The 16,815-nt window shown below is 41.6% G+C and overlaps 1 protein-coding gene and 1 long non-coding RNA gene across 2 annotated transcripts; one reads left to right on the top strand and one right to left on the bottom strand.

Annotated features, from left to right (window-relative positions):
- Nucleotides 1-142: 142 nt before the first annotated feature.
- PLAT (plasminogen activator, tissue type) lies at nucleotides 143-15,652 on the bottom strand. Its single transcript, XM_014279110.3, has 14 exons — nucleotides 15,513-15,652; nucleotides 9,922-10,023; nucleotides 8,875-8,914; nucleotides 8,330-8,461; nucleotides 7,801-7,914; nucleotides 7,285-7,459; nucleotides 6,641-6,732; nucleotides 6,205-6,379; nucleotides 5,799-5,884; nucleotides 5,202-5,397; nucleotides 4,575-4,711; nucleotides 4,339-4,479; nucleotides 2,699-2,847; nucleotides 143-1,838 (listed from the first exon to the last, which is right to left on the bottom strand). Exons 2-14 carry the CDS (start codon nucleotides 10,000-10,002, stop codon nucleotides 1,680-1,682), a joined length of 1,677 nt encoding a protein of 558 aa, XP_014134585.1. The 5' UTR covers nucleotides 10,003-10,023; nucleotides 15,513-15,652; the 3' UTR covers nucleotides 143-1,679.
- LOC114015554 (uncharacterized) lies at nucleotides 1,739-2,239 on the top strand. Its single transcript, XR_003559560.1, has 2 exons — nucleotides 1,739-1,855; nucleotides 2,019-2,239. It is a non-coding gene; the product is annotated as an uncharacterized LOC114015554 (long non-coding RNA).
- Nucleotides 15,653-16,815: the final 1,163 nt, after the last annotated feature.

Raw genomic sequence — 16,815 nt, 5'->3', positions numbered from 1 at the left:
AGGCTTGCGAAGGCCAGGACAGTGAGGCACAGCAGCACTTGGAAATGGGTTTAGGGGAGGGGAATGGAAATTTGTCTTTTTCTCAGGGTTAATACCTAATAAAATTCAACTAACATCAACAAAAAATCACACCAAAAAAACCTGAGCTGTGACTCTTTTAATAAGCATCATGGGGTTTTTTTTTTTCCCCCTTCCACTGGCTGAAATACGGGACTCATTGCTGAAGCTAACTGGACTTACACCACCCTTTCTCTGAGGACATTAGAAAAGGTCTCTTGGAGGTCAGTTTCTAAGCTGGTAGCTAGAAAGACACAGACCGTTTGTAAAGTTGCCATTTACAAAACCCATTTGATAAAATAATGGACATCCTTACCAAATCTCTCTTCTGTACTTACTATATATAAGCTACTCTATTTGACTAGAGGCTGTGCTACTAGATCATGGGAGAGCTCCTTAAAATTAGAGTAAACATTTTCAGTTACAATGTTTTGAAATTTCCCAAATACAATAGACTAGTTTTCTAGCTACAGTGTCTGACTGATACTAAAGCTAAACTCCTTTTGTAGCCTCAGTGTTATTTTTTTCCTTTTGTAAAATGGTAGTCGTAGGTGCTTTCTCTTTATAAAACAATTGGACAAGAAAGAGTCTGTCAAAGCGGCTTAACTCTTAGGATGTGCATAAGTGCCACTTAGAGTGTTGTTTCTATGTGACTCTAAGTAATGCTTGATTATTAAGATTCTAGATCACGGTGGCTTGATTATACCTGTCCTGTCGTCTGTTAAAGGACAAATGCAGCCTTATGACGTTTGACTTGATCTTTACCTGTGGATTTAAATCTATCAGGCGCCAAAACCTGCTGTCATTACACTTATCTGTTGTTCTGCCCTGCTGTGCTGAAGAGAGAGCTCTAGCTTTCATATGAGATGATAATGCATTGAAATCTAATAGTCAAAAACGTAACGTGTTGATTCTGTTGCAGAGAAAGCTGTTAAGATTTTTACCTATTCCACATTTGTTTAAATATTTAGTTCCTACCAGGAGGAGAAGCAAGTGGAGGACAGATAGTCCTAACAAGCACACCATCCTGGATTTGCTCAGAGTTTAAGTTCAGACTCAGTTAATTGGTTCCAAACTGAAGAAGTAGTATGTTAATATGGAAATAAGCATCCCATGCCTACAACTTTGCTGTTTCTATTGGAGTCAAGCTGAAATCAGCTTAAATAACCAAAATAAAAAGACAGAGCTCAAGCCTGACTGGAATGTATTCCAAATTTACAGCCAAATAAGAAGGAGGGAGGTGAAGTTTTCAGGAGATTAAATGTCCCCTTTGCCTTCAGTTCACACCCATTCCCAAAACAACATAGCTGTTCATGGAATGCATTATGTTCTCTCCTGGTTTATTCCCTCGGGCAAAAATTTATTTCTAATTGTACTCCTGTAATTTAATGCAAGAAGAAAGCTTGGGGATGTGAGGGGAAAGGTGTGTTAGCTTCTGATAACCTATAATAAGGATAGTAGTTTGAGAATGTTCCCTTCCCACACACTGCAGTTAGTCTTCCTCTTGTACTGGAAGTCATAAGCATCTGGACAAACAGAAAGCCCTGTTGGCATCCTTAAAGCACCCAGAAGGAAGGTGCAAGGGCATGGACACAAGACTGTGGATCATTCGCTGTTCTTTCTCAGCGTTTCATGTTGTCCTGAATCCAGTCAAGATAACGATTCACATTTGTATAAACGCCAGGTATGTCTTTGCGGCCACAGCCTATTCCCCAGCTGATGATTCCAATTAGATACATGCGATCATCCTTCATACAGACCAGAGGCCCTCCAGAGTCACCCTACAGAGAAGTAACAGGTTAGTAAAAATGTCCTTTTTTGTTTGTTTGGTTTTGTGTTGTTTTTACCCCCACTGGCTTTAGCGGTGCACTAGTGTCTATGGAAATGCCCTGTGCAGTATGCTTACAAATCAAGAGCTCTTAGTAACAGCATTTCCATATAAGCTACTTTTTGTGTTCCAGACTCCCTCAACACTTCTCTCATGAGGAAACCCTAAATATTCTTGACACTGAAGCATCTACCTTTGTATGGCACTCATTTATGAAATGTAGGTGAAATGTTGGTAAGAACAAAAAGGGGGATGCTGTTATTCAAGCTATAAAGATCCAGGGTGTTCTAAACTGCTATGTGTAATAGTAAAGCACAATTATTAAAAGAGCTGTTTTAATGGAAAGGATGTGAATTGAATGTGTGCCCTCCTTATTTTTCACGTTAGAGCTGCTCATGCCATACCCTCTTTTGGCCTTTATTCTTTTCTCCACTTCCCAGTTAAGTGGCACCCCCTTCCTTTTACAGAACCTCCTGCTGAGTATTTTGCGTGCTTACATAAGAGAAAAATACTAGGAAATGCTGCTGAGGTGGAATTTCCTGCTTACTTTTGTGCTACTTCCTGTATTTGGGATTTTCAGTCTGTGTTGTTCTGGTTTGCTTGATTAAATGTGGCCTACTTTCTCAGCTATGAGGGACAGGGGGAGAAAAAAGGAAGAGGAGCCAGTGGTTTTTTTTCTGTTCAAATAAAGTCTACTAAAACTTCTATGTAGCCAAATGCAGAACTACTTTAAAGTATTTTCTGAAGCTTTTTGATTAGTCCAAACTGTCAAGGATAGACCTAAAAAGAAGAGAGGAAGGGAATTGGGTTTACCTTGCAGGCATCATCAAGGTGTCTGGTGTCTCCTGCACATAACATATTGTCTGTAACTGTTCGGTTGTCTAGATGCTGTGTTGTGCACCGACTGGCTGGAAAAAGTCTGACATGGCCTTCCTTCAGGTGCTCTGAATAGAATGGAGAAACTGGAAGAAAACCAGCAATATAAATACATATATATGTCTGTGTATGTGTATACAGATTTTTAAATTTTTTTTTATTGCAGTTCAGTTTCTCTAGTTTAGGGGACAGTACACCGAATAGCTGGGTGGAGGTGGGGGTGGCTGAACAAATATTTCCTTGCCAAAGGGTCTTTTTTAATTCTCGGGGTTTCTGCTTTGCTAGTGAGAACACCTTAAATCTACTTGAGAGACTATTGCTGCTTTAGCATGCTGAAATGCTAAATAGGTTTTTGTAGGCTCGAAATTAAAGACTGCTGAGTTTCTTGATTGGGTAAGTAGCCTTTGCACAGTTAAATCAACCAAGATGAAGTCACAGGAAGTGCCTATGAGAATCACTCACTGCATGAAACAGGAGCCTGACATTTTATTATTAGACTTGTGTCAACAAAAATCAGATTCCTTGTACGCAATACTGACTAACTGGATAGGAATGTATACTCATGTTATGTTGGAATGGGAGGGATTTTTGGGGGGGGGGAGATGGGGTGGGTGGGCAGTGTTGGTTTTATTCTTCCGCATAGCTGCAATTGCACAAAGCTGAAAGTAGGCAGGTTTTGTTCTTTTTTTGTTTGTTTTTCTGACATTTGTTTTTCAGTCTAGTTCTGAATTATAGTTGCAGCATCCTTTCCCTCTCAAAGAATTTATCCTGTACTCACTGTAAGCAGTGCTGAGAACTAGCTTTAAAAGCACTGTAAAAACAGTTCATGACATGCTTATATTTTACATCTTCCAAGTCTGCTCCAAAGTCCCTATGGGTTCCAGTCATGATTAGGTCTTGTTATGATGGGTGCTTCACAGTCTCTGTCTCAAAGTTTACAAGTTAGAGAATAAAAAGAAATTAGTAGAAAGTGCCAGTAAAATAAGAGCTGGGGTTTTTTTGTTTGCTTTAAATACAGGTCAGCCTGTGTATACTTCCAGGCAAGTTTTATTCCTGTTTGTTGTAGCTCACTTTAAAAGCCATTTAGCCAGCCTTTTCTTATATATCTGAGATTGCTATTGCTTTAGCTTTTTTTTTTTTTTTTTGCTAATCACTGCACAGCCAGTGTATCTTTTAGAATAATGCAACTACCTGCAACTGTGTAGTATATCAAATCTTGACAGAAATGTGTTTCTGTCAGTGACAATGTCTAAATGTACTCAGTACAGCAGAAACGTGGCAAACCTGATTGTACATTTTCTGTCTTTCCTACCTCATCCATTGTGCCATTTTTTGTGTTTCTACTATTGGAGAGTATCAAGACAGGCTTTATTAGTGCATGCAGCTGACAGAAACCAGACAAATTAAATAATTTACAGAAAAGCTTATTTTTGTCTATCTCCCACTTACGCATATGTTTTATAGTGCTGATATAAGCCTGTATAATAATTTAGGGAGTCACACATTAAGCAATGCTAAAATCTTAAATTCTTTGAGGGCAGGGGACCCAAACTTTGAACATAGTATCTTCTACTTACATTCTTCATTTCTGCCATAGCCAGAGATCTCACATTCAGTCCAGTCAGGCAACTGCAGTTCTGGTGCTGGGAGGCAGGCAGCACGGACAGTGTCTGTTTCAATAGCGCAGTCTTCTGTATCTGAGTTCAACTGCAACAGAGCTGAAGACAGGGAAAAAAAAATAATCTCCACTTCATTAACTGCAAATCTGAGCCAACCGTGACCTTTCCAGTCTTGAAGTCAGAAAAGTTCTTACCAATATCATTGTTGAAATTTTCTGAGTCAAATCTCTGATGCACAGTGTAGTTCTTCACTTGAAACTTTTGTTCATTTTCCTCGGGAGTTGCTCGGGAAGTCCTACCCAGCACAATCTTCAGCTGGTTTGCACTAAAGCTGAAGAACAAGAGTCTTGCTTTCTTCCCCTGTTAACTGGAGTGGACTGCTCCCTTGAAGATGTACTGTTGGAGCTTCTCTTTTCTTATTTTAGCACTATTTAGTGCATTACCCAGGCAGTTTAACTTAAAGTGTCCTGTTTGCCTTCGGTTTTGCACTAACTGCTTACAACCACCAATGGCAAAGATCCTCTGCCAGCCCCTAGCTGTTCCCAAGTTTCACACGGCTCTGCATCTCTATTGACATCTTTGCTCTTCAGCTATTTGATATTCTGCTGTGGTACCTTAAAGCCCTGCTGCTAGTTTGTCCAATAAATGCCTGTCTGTAATTCTCAGCACAATTAACTCCATAATCTTCAGTGCAGAACGACTTACTGGGATAAAAAGCTTTTTCTTCCCCAAGTCTTTTACCCTTTCAGTAAACTGGCTATACTGGATGCTTTAATTTTCCAGATTTTTTTCCCCCAGACAGTACTGAATTCTCAACTTACCCTTCCTCAAAACAGTGAGCAGCTGACAAAACCCAGCAGGAGCTGATCAGAATTCCTCCACAGAGGAAGTGCTCTCCAGGTGCTCGGCGATACTTCACAAAGATGGCAGCTTGCCATGGGTGAGCTGCAATGTCTGCGTAGGAGCCACCTTTAATCCTGTACTGGTGGACTCTGCGCCGCCGTAAGCCACAGGCGGCTGTGGATGACAAACCCAGAAACAGGCTTCTTGTTCAGGCACTCTAGCTTTGAGTTTGGGTTAAGAGCCTGTTGTCTGTGCGTGTTGAGGCAGCCTGGCTCAAACTGCTTAGTATCTGACTCATTCCTGTTTCCTAGGAAACTTGTACTCTGATTTGAAAAATACAGTAAGGAAACCCTGCCTTTTCTGTTCTCCATTTCTGCAGTCTTCCCTTCTGGCAGAGAAAAGGGCACTTCTGTGAGAGTGGAGCCACAGAATCTGTTTCTACTCCAAAAAGCTTCCTCCCCCCCCCGCCCCCCCAGCTCTTACTTTACTATAAGAGGCTTGACTTTAATGCAAATGACATACAGAACACTAACACCTCAAAGAAGGAGAAGAATTAGGAGTGCTAGGATCCTTACAGCAAGTAGGCACATCGCAGTACTCCCATGTGAGCTGATTTCCTTTCAGTACATGGCACCAGGGCTTGCTGTCATTGTCAGGATTCCTGCAGCACAGGAAAGAGAAGAACCATTTGTATTATCAGATCTGCAGGGAGTTTGGAGAGACCTGAGGGCGGCAGACTGTGACCTGAGTGTACTCTTAGATATTTCTAGAGATACAGAGGGCCCTTGGGGCACGTAGTCTCCTGTCAGAGAAGCATAGATAGGTCGAGTGGAATAAAATTACTATTGTTAGTGAGCTTCATTCCCAGCAGTAATATATTTCCTGAGCTTTAATAACCCATGTAAAAGACTAGAGCCCTACCTCAAGGGTATCACAAGGAAGTTTTGTGGGATTTTTTTAACTTTATAACTGGCTACATACCGGCAGAAATTGTGACTTCCAAGGCCCAGCTGGTAAGCATCTCTTCTCCAAGCAGTATATAACTTGTTGATAAGGATTCGAGAATTCCACCTCAAACAGGTAGCTCCAGAACTGGTAACACTGTGGCTGCCTCGGTAATCTGTGCCTCTTCCAGATTTGCAGTTGACGTTCCCAACTGCAATAAGAAAGCTGCACATTAACCGACGGGTGTGAACCTGTCAGTTCTTCCTAACTACTGTGATTTCTGTCAAGTCATCTATATATTAGCTATACTTATCTCAGTTTCTTGGTGTCGTAAATATTGAAAGCTTAAGCATGATTTAATGTGAGTCTCAGCTTTTCAGGCTACAGAAATAGCACAATTCCACAGAGAACCTTCATATATGCAGTGAATCATGGAAGCTCTGAAGTCCATTCCCTATCCCCCTGCATGTACCTTTTGAACAGGAGGGCACACCGCAGTGTTCCCAGGTGTACTTTCCCCCTTTATAGATATAGCACCAAGGTCTGGAATCCTCATCTGGGTTTCTGAAAGAGTTATGACATTATGCATCATTATAAAGCTATTGTTATTAGTCCCATGTCTGCCATTTAGTCTGGTAACTTAATCCTGCACTGCAGTGAAGACATGGACTGAACTACCACAAGTTGTCTGGATTCTTAATTTAATTTTAAAATTGTGGAGTAAATGGAGGTGAGGATGTAGCTAGCGGGAGTGGACAGCTTCTTTGTGCAGTTTAGTTCATCTACATTCCTGTATTTCTAGAGTTTTGAGCAGGATCTGGAGCTGCAGGAAACTGGTTTACGAAGAGAGTTTTAGGCACCGAGAAGGGACAAGGGAAAGACTATGACATGAGAGATGTACGTATCTTTCAATCTGTCATGAGCATCCAGTCTAGATAGATCTGAAGTTCAGATATGTCTACGGAAGTCGCAATTGCTACTCATGGGCTATGCTGTATTTGCGCCTGTGCAGAGTCATCTCTGCTTGGTATTAGACTGTTGAAAACAGCTGTTCTTTTGCTCTGAGCTCTTAGAATGGGCTGATTCCTGTGGCTCGGCATGCCATCAGCCCCTCACCTGCAGTAGTTGTGGTTGCCCAGTCCCAGCTCAGCAGCATCCTGTCTTTGACCGCTGTACACCCGGTCCATCAAGCCATTGCTATTCCAATTTAAACATTCAGTTCTGCTCTCTGTCATGCTCCATGTACCCCTGTATGTTACTCCAGCATCTTTGTAGCACTTAACTTCAGTATCTGAACAAAAGGGAACAAAATGTTACTATAAGGACAGTATCCCAAGCTCAGCTTTCCCAGTCGGTTCTGCTTAAACTTGACTCCCGTATGTCTTGTCTAGAAAATGCCTTGCCAGGCAGACTGAAAGTACATACGAAGGTCTTCAGCTCCAAAATTCAGTTTCATTAAGAGACACTGAGAACAGCCCAGATGTCCTTAAAAGCTCTTTGTAGTATTAGCTTTAGAATAAAAAGAGGTAACTTAACAAAGAGCCTAGTATACAGCAGCAGCTTCTTCATCCTTCTGCACTGCATAGCTAAAACTGGTAGCATTGTTCACAATAACTGACACAGTATACTTGCCTATTTCACACTGCTTCCCAGAGAAACCGTGGAGGCACTGGCAGATGAAGAGCTGTGGGGAATAATATGCCTGTGAACACTGGCCTCCATTGTAGCAGTTATTTCTAGTGCAGGCTGTGGAATAAGTGAAAGCCAGGAAATACTGTTAGATTTCACGGAAGTAAGAAGGTGGTAATGTATACCCATCTTTCCTCTCCTGTCAATCTCCTTTGACCCGTTATATTTTTCCCTGCCTACCTGTTAATGTAATGTGCTTACAGTCTTTTCCTGCAGCGTTTACACTCTTCCTTTGCTCCTTTCCCTCAACATACACTGTTAGGAGCCTTCCTCAGCTCCCTAAGCAGCTGCCCACTCCTGCTTAGTCCTGCCCAAGTTGGTATATGTTAGTATTTTCATTTCTATCTATTCTATTTCAAGCTGAATTTTCTGTGTGGTAACTCCTTCCCTGTCGGTGGACTTCTTCAGGATGATTAGATGGGCGATTTCTCATCCCCAGTGATGTCTTTCTCTTTTTCTTCTTCATACTCACCTCTAACAGGCACAGTGTGGCAGCGACTCTGACCACTGTTGCACCTACAGTATTCTGTTCTGCTGCCTGAAAGCCTCAGCCAGGTCTCCCTGTGGTGGTAAATTTCTCCAGATGAATTGTCTGTGCAAATGTCTGTAATTGGAGAAAAGAAATCCTCTTTTAGAGATTCAGGGAAGAGACCTGGCTAGGCAAAAGAACTCCCTTCTCTTTCCAGAAGAGTATCAATCGTAAGAGCATCTGTCTAGCAGGCTGCCCTTTTTCCTTCTCAGGCAATCGTCCTGTCTCTCTCACTGCTGTGTTGCTGGATGTACTGTTGCAATATTGACCGACTTCTTTTTCTTTGAAGGAGAGCAGAGGGAGGGGAGAGGAAAACTTTGGTCTTTGAGCTGTGGATGGTATTAACAGTCTGGTATTTTGTCTTCTGAATATCTCATCCAGATAACCATGACAAACAGCTTTTAGGTTCTGTTCCCTCAGCATCATCTGCTTTCCCCTCCTGTACTCATAAAGCTCCAGGTAACACGGTTGTAGTTTGCCTGGCTTACCTCTAGATCTGGCTCCCCGTTTGAAACGCATGCGTAAGCCCTGCAAGCAAAGAAGGTTAATTCTGTGAGTAACTGCTCTCTTAAGAAAACTGAGAGAAAAAGTGTTTCCAAAGAGCTAGTCCTCTTCTTAAGGTCTTGTAAATCAGGGGAGCTCTAAGCAACTTGTCAGACAGTACAGTGAAAAGTGCCTTTAGTACCTCAGCATGGGTACTGAGAATTGTAAATCCAGTCATCAGAGGTTACCAGGTGATTGCTTGTCATCTGAGTGACGTGAACTTGAGATGTGCTGTCCTCACATGGTGCGTGAAGTGATTATGTGCTCTTGGGGCATCGCACATGCTCACTAAGGCTTATCAGCTTTCTGATATTTGAAGGAGATTCAAGAAAATAATTTCCGAATAAGTAAATACAAACAAGCAGTTATTTTTGCTTGTTTACATGCAGTTTCCCCATAAGCCTTTGTAGCTTGATTACCTTTGAGAGAGATGTCTCCTGCAGCCAAATAAATAAAATATTTTGGATAGGGTTGTAAGGAAGAAACCAATTTAGAAAGCTTTTTTTATTAGGCCATAAAAGAAAGCATAACGTAAAAAGCAAGAGGAAGGCTGGGATAGAATTTGTTTGAGAGACTAAACATTTTAGAATTGTGCAGGGTTTCCTCAAGCCTGTGCAGTGTGAGATATAAAGTGCAGGGACATGGGAACCATTGATGTACAGTTGTGAGAGTAATGATGAAGGTGATGACAATAGAAAGAAAATTAAAGGGTGATCACAATGGAACTCTTACTGACAGTGAAAGGCGACAGTGAACAGATGTGCCAAGAAGATTTGGAGATGACTTGCTTACTGAAATGAAAACCAGCCAGGACAACACATTACTGGAAATCACAGCTCAGAGGTATACTTTGTAAGGTTTTTCCTTCCCCTAATTTATAGTAATATGACCAGATTATCCTGTGACATAGACAGCTGGAGTCGATGGTGAGGAAGTGCTGCTGAAAACTCAGGAGGATGGCAAGACATTATTGGATGCATTAGCCTGCTTACCTGGCACTGAGCAGCCGCGATTGCTCCCACCAACAGGAGGAAACATGGGAGTTTGCCTTCCATTCTGAGTGCTTTCCACATCACCTCCAAACCTCAAGTGATCTATAGAGACAGAAGAAAAAATAAGATGTTGAACAAAGACATTTTAAAGTGTGAGTGGAGTTCAAGGTCTTAAGTTTAAATACAGGCTTTAAATTAAGAAAATTATTTTTACATTAAAACACACTTCCTACTCCGCAGTTCTCTGCCATCTGGTCTAGCTGTCCTGGTGTTCCTGGACAGGGGAAACTTCAGGCTGGACCCAGATGTTCTTTTACTTGATAAACTTAGCCATGCAACAAGCTAAAGCACACCATTTTAGGTCTGGTAGAAACTCAGACACTGTTTTCTGGGGAATAACACTGGCAGAAGTAAATTCTAAGTCCTTTTTCCTAAGGTTGCTGGAAGCCAACAGTATCATGTGCGTTATTCAGGGAGATTGACTTGTCTAATGAAGGAATGTAATGCTGATTGGAAAATATTAATTGAGAGTCAGGTCATTGAGGCCTACCTAAGAGATCTCTAGCAGGGGCTCAAAAATCTGCTGAAGGATCAGTCTGGGATAATGGTGGTTTAAGAGGATTTGCACTTTCTGCACAGGCTGCTTCTCTGGGTGACAGTGAGGGCTTCTCCCTTAGGTGGAGGATGCATCAGCAAGAAGACTTTGGTTTATGACAGGAGGGCATAGCACTACTATGTCTTTGGTTTTCAGGATTTCTACAGCTTCTCCCCAGCTAAGCTTTTAGTTTCCACTATTGTCATTTAGCTTTTGCTAAAAAGGGAGGGCACGGCAATTGGCTGGCAAGCTAGCTTTTGGTCTGGTGTTCTATTTTATTCGTTGCAGCATCTTCCCATGTGTCACTTCTGTGCAGTCACAATGACTTCTTATTCCCACTGATCCCTTCAGCAACTTTACACTTCAGATAAAGCCCTCTTCTGTCTCACAGCAAGAGTTTCTGCTTCCTCCAGACTGATTTACATAGTCTGTCTCCTACGGTAGTATTGGGAGAGAACCTCCAATGATCTCCTGTGGGAAATCGCTGGCTGGTATGGTGTGGTTGGGGTTAAGGATGAATCTGGATTTCTGCCCCCATTTATCTAATTCACTTTGAAAATCTACTTATCTCTTCACTCATCAGAGGTTAATTTCCTACCTGGTGAAATTGCTGCTCAGACCTGGCCACAGACAGCTATAGGAAGGACATTTGGTTACTGTGACCCATCTGTATTTCTTCCTACTGTAGCAAAATTTATTTCTGTCTGGCCTTGAACAGGCAAGTTTCTTCACAGAACTGTGAATTTAGATTTCTGTAGCCATTGAGTGCAGCAAGATGTGCTACCATCTTGTGCCCTAGTTTCCCCTCCCCCAGTTTGCTTCCTGACAAAGAAGGGAAAATTATTTCTTCCACCAGAGTGCCTTGTATAGGCACTGACTGGTTTAGGGCAGCTGCTGGGCAGAGAGAAAATTCTAAGCAGCAGCAGGTGTGCTCATAACACAGTGCAGCCTCGAGGACATACAAAACTTAATGCTGAAATTAAGCAACATGGTTTTTTTCACGGGCTGCACTACATGCCATTTTCTAATCTCATCCTAGTACCAGAAAAATATGCTGGATGTGACGGGCAAAGGCAATGAAGGGCTTTCTGAGGTGGTCTGTTGCCTATAAAGGCAAGGTGCTTTGCTGTGGATGTCTGGTTCCCCTGTTAATCCCTGTAGGAAAAATTCCCAAGAAGATGTATATTGCCCATTTCTTTATCTTGGTGACCTTGCAGTAACTATAAAAGATCAGGCAAGTGTTATGTATGTAAAAGAACTCCAGTAAAGCCTGCATGAGTTTGGTAGTTAGCAAAGTTCTGTTGTATATTTAGAAACAATGCTGAAGTTGAGGACTTTGAATGAGGATTTACTGCTACACTAAGGAGGAGGTTGTTGTTCATAACAAAACTTCAATCAGTAACATAGAATCAAATGAGTATATGGTATCAGAAGTTTAGAAACTTTTAGTGCCTATGGGACTTCTTGGAAACGTGTCATTAAATAGCAAGGTCCAATACATCTATTAAAAACTGGGAAGGTATTGCTGATTTTCACAGTTGAGTAATAGCTTTGAAGGACTGGAGTTGTCATTATTATGTAATCTGAACTCTTACAATAAGGCAAATAACTTTATCACAGGTTTTCTGACTTGAACCCATGATTTTCTTCCTAAAATTAATAATTACTCCTACATGCAGTAATAGTAGCTCTTTTTTACAATTGAACAAGACTTAAGCAGTCACCAGTGTGAACAGATTTAGCTTGATCCTCTGTACTAACCAAGACTGCTACAGCAGTCAGTCTAGTTGTCTGAGATGATGAATCACTTCATACAAAAGTATGAAGTAGGTGGGAACCCTCCTGCTTTGAACAAATCCAGCACCAGAGGTCCTTTTTCTCTCTTCCTTTAAAAATATTATACCTCCTATATAAACCATGAGCTGGGAGTGAGGTAGAGTAGCAGGCAAGAAGATGTAATTTCATTCCCAATCTCTATTACTCTGCAATTCCAGTGCTTTGAAATAAATCAGGCACTGTCCCCCACACGATCAGCTTTTTATTATCTACATTATGCAATCCCTGAGCAAGTAGAAAGATAACTTAATTATTTAGGAAAACTACTACTACCAGAAATTAGGAGCTCAAACGCTGTTTATATAATAAAGCTGGAGAAGGCAGCTGGGTAATAGCTGGTGAAACTGGAGTATGACCGACGAAGGAGTCATAAATTAGGATTCAAGGCTATAAAAAGGGAGCTTGTTTGTGGGTTTTGTTTGTTTGTTTGGTGTTTGGATTGTTGGTTTGGGTTTTTTTTTTTTAAGATTTGTTCAAAGAAAAAGCAAAAGGCATAAATATTCCAGTCTCTGAAGCAGAACTACAGCACGATAGTTTAGGCTGTGATTTTTCATCATTAGACTGCACAAAGAGGAGACTTAAGTTGCAAGTCAGACTAAAAGGATTCACAGAAACAGCTTCCAAGAGCCTTAGTTACTCCAAGTCTTCTCTTTAGGTCATGTCTTGATGATGAGATCCATGTAATTAAGAGAATCTTTCAAGGATTTGTATTAGTATGCAGAATTTGTAGTATACTTTATATACTTTCAAGCCCCTTCTCACCTCTTAGGAAGCATTTTGCATTATATAGGAAGCCTTTTTAAAAGCTGTAAGGGTGATTTCCAAATAGGCATTGGCTTCAGTTGAATCTGAGCTAAATCAGCAGCGTTTCCAAAGCTGAAGCGGATGATCTAAACCGCTACCTGGAGTCACTTGGTTGCTGCTGTAACCCTGCATTACATTATCTTCACTCCCTGCAGCTGGAGCCCCTTGCTGGAGCTATGCAGGCTTGTGTTCTCAATCCCACTGTGGCAGGGTTTCAACTTGTTAATTGCTAGTACCACTGGTCATCTTTGTTGCTGTCTATGGAGAAGGCTTGAAGTTCTTACTGACAGCTTTAAGAAATGAGATTCTGTGAGCTAAGACCTTGTTAAGGAAAGGTTCATTCAGCGAAGCTACTTATCTGAGTTTAGCTGCTTTTTTGGAATTTCTGTCTGGGAAGCACCGTGAAGAACTGTTGAGACCTCATTTCTGAGGTAACTGCTAAGATGCCCCAAAAACAACTAGTGAAATCTGATCTCGTGTGTGTGTGTGTGAGGACAGAGTGGTAAATCTGGCCTAATTAATATCTTGGAGGAAGTCCTAGCTGCCTGAAACCAGCAGGGACCTATAGCTAGGTTTGAAGAGGGAGTGGGAAACATCTTGTAAATTAAAAAAAAAACAACCAAAAATTTCAGTCTTTGAGACTGACATGAAAGGAGGCATCCCTATTTAGAAAGCATCTGCCTGGTTTAATCAAGTTTATGGTTATTAATCAAGCTTACCCCACACAGTCTGCTATACAAGATGATCCTGGTCTTACACAGCACCTAGTTACACTGTAGAATGTGGCCACTGTAGAATGTGATAGACAGTCTAAAGTTGTCTTGCATTGCATGCCACATCCTTTCTTCCACTTGCACTTCAGGCTAGCTTATCTTGTAATGCTGTAGCATGTCCCCCCTCCCCTCCCTCCTGCCATGGTGGGGATGCTTGTCCATCTTTTGGTGGCTGCTGTCCCACTATGCACGGAAAACTGGTAGCAGCTGTTGCCAGATGTTTGTTTTCAGTTCAGGAAAGGTACAGCTTAGTCCAGTCAATTGGAATGTTCCAAATGATAAGACCTATCAAACTGAAACCATGCAGTTTGAAAAATACCATGTTTACAAGACTCCAAGCAGAAACCTGCAAGCAATGTGCTTTCTAGAAAGGCTCTCCTAAACAGTTTGTGCCTTCTGCTCTCACCCTTTGCTTCCTCTCTGATCAAAAATACTCTAGCAATAAGCCAGAGGCACAGATGTGGTGTTCTGACATTTTGATTCTACACTTTCAGGTACATTAAGACATAAAGATATACGACACCCTAAATTGATCTCTCTTTGCTTAAGCAGCAGCAGGAATACTTTAAATTCCACTTATTAATTTATTATTAATAGCAGCTCTTCTAAGCAGTAAGAGTGTGAATATTATCTTATCAATGTGGAATAGGACCTAGAAAAGGGATGTATCATATCAAGGTCAAACAAAAAATCATTAATAGAAAGAAATTAAAAGTAGCTCTCCTCCCCCAACCCTGTGTGCCTCCCCATAAACTAGTATGTCTATTCCAGAATACTGTGATTCTGAATCTGTAGCATTAATAGCTTTCTTGCTGATGAACAGCTATCTTGATCTAGCTTGAGCAAAAGACTACAGATCCTTGCTCCCTTTTCCTGCCTTCTGAAGAAAGTGCTTCTGTATCCCTTTTCTAAAGTGAACAGATGAACATCAGACTTGTACTATTGGTCTTTAAAATATACCTCTGCTTTTGGGGAAATAATTAAAAAAAAACCAAACAAACAAACCCCTAAGATTTGGTAGTCTTCAAAAGCACTGGAGAAAGTGGATATTTCAAACTCTGGCTTCATTTTGGGAATAATTCTCAATATTTCCTGTGGTTTTGGTCACATTTGAAAGGAAGCATTTAGGGAGAACCGAAGACAACCCACCCTCCTCCTCTTTTGTCCTTCCATTATCCTGGTTGGGAGCCTGGGGTGAAAGGCATAGTCATCTCCTCCCAGGAAGACTATAAATTATCCTTTCACAGCTTGCGTTCTGGATCTCTTCTTATCATCAAGATATTTTCCCGTAACTCTCTGCTTTAAGTTCTTTTGCTAAAGTTCTTTGTGCAGGAGACTCCTCCCTGCCTGAGGCTCTCGGTCTTTACCCTGGAACAGCTGAAGCTTTCTTGAAACAACTGAAAGCTGGCAGCTTTACCCAGCATTATGAAACTCTTCGAAAGCTGAAAGGCAATAGCTCAAGTTAGTTAACTACTATGCTGCTTCAGTGGGATTTATTAAATAATATTTAATAGTACTTAATGACATGCCATTGGTGTTGAAAATGGGAAATGCACCTTTTGAAACAAGTCAATAGTACCTACCTTTTTGCTTTTTCTCTTCTGTATTCTGCTGATTATTTCCTTTGCAGACCAGTCTGCTTTTGTGTTTTCTGCGTCTCTGCTCTGATCTCTCTGAACAGCTCCTGTCCTACTTAAAACTCCACTCCAGGGGGTGGAGACTCTAGACGGACGAAGGGCGTGTTTTCCCCCACCCCCACCCCTGCAAGAGGATCTGGGGATGATCCAGGGCAGGGTGGCTTGTGTCTGGAGTATTAGGGAGCCAGTCTGTGTGGGACCGGAGGCAAGTTTGCTTGCTGAAGTGAGCGGGGCATGCTGGATTTTACAGCCGGTTTGTTTTGTTCTTTCTCTCTTCCGTCAGAGTCTTCTTAGTCTTCAAAAGACTTGTTCCCCATCAACACCTTGTTTCAGTGACAGTAAGAATAGTATGCATCCCTTAGGATGAACTGTCCTATCATGCTTCTAGGAGTGTGAGGGGGGGGCCCAAGTGTAACTTGCCCAGGCAGTGCCCTAAGTGAATGCACAGGTGTGTTATTTCTTACATGACCAGAAGTCTGCGATCTGTGGACTTAGTCCCAGTGCTGAGAAACTCCTGTTTCAAGCAGTAGTGCAGTGTACTGTGCTCTGAATGGCATCCATTGAGAATCTTTGACAGAAAGACCCTGACCTGTATGTGGAGCAAAGCATGCAGTGAACAGTGTTGCTGGGAGAAGAAATGGTCAAAAGAGCTCTCACGTTAAGTGGGGACAAGGAGCAAAACTTCTAAGGATCCTTAGACAGGAATAGCATGTTGAGGACCAAAGAGTGAAATGCTTGCTGATACTGTCTGTCATAGAAAATGAAGACCTACTCACCAGGGTGTAGTCACAAAATACCTGGTTATCAAAGTGTGACAGACAAATCTGAAGGATTTCTTCAAAATCTGCAAAACTGTCAGTGATGCAATTGTTACAGTACTGGATGTGTCCTAACTTAAAAACTGATTCACTACAAGTCGGGTTCCTGACAGAGTTAATGTAAGCGCAGCCATCTTCAAGAAGTAGCTGCAGAGTCCTCAGCTGGGAAGCACAGCAACAGCTATTTTGCATATTGGCAAAGATGAAACGCTGGTCACTGAATATTTAGCTCTTTTCTGTATGGAAATCTACATCAACATTATCACATCTGAGAGTCACAGTGCTGGTGGTAACATCACTGCCATAAATATGATTTAAGGGCAGCTGCATCTGACTGTTCCCAGTTGTTGAGACCAAGATAACTGGACACCGCTGAGTGAGCAGGGGCAAATTCACGTTGTTTTTAAAGATAACAGCTATTTGCTACCAGC

This window comes from Falco cherrug, chromosome 18 (assembly GCF_023634085.1).
Source record: "Falco cherrug isolate bFalChe1 chromosome 18, bFalChe1.pri, whole genome shotgun sequence".
Lineage (NCBI taxonomy): Eukaryota > Metazoa > Chordata > Aves > Falconiformes > Falconidae > Falco > Falco cherrug.
This window is presented reverse-complemented; position numbering and strand designations above follow the sequence as displayed.

Coding starts and splice junctions, on each gene's coding strand:
- PLAT (XM_014279110.3), bottom strand. CDS start 10,002: ATGTGGAAAGCACTCAGAATGGAAGGCAAACTCCCATGTTTCCTCCTG. Junction 8,915..9,921: donor TCGCGGCTGCTCAGTGCCAG/GTAAGCAGGCTA, acceptor CTTTGCTTGCAG/GGCTTACGCATGCGTTTCAA. Junction 4,480..4,574: donor AAATTTCAACAATGATATTG/GTAAGAACTTTT, acceptor CCCTGTCTTCAG/CTCTGTTGCAGTTGAACTCA.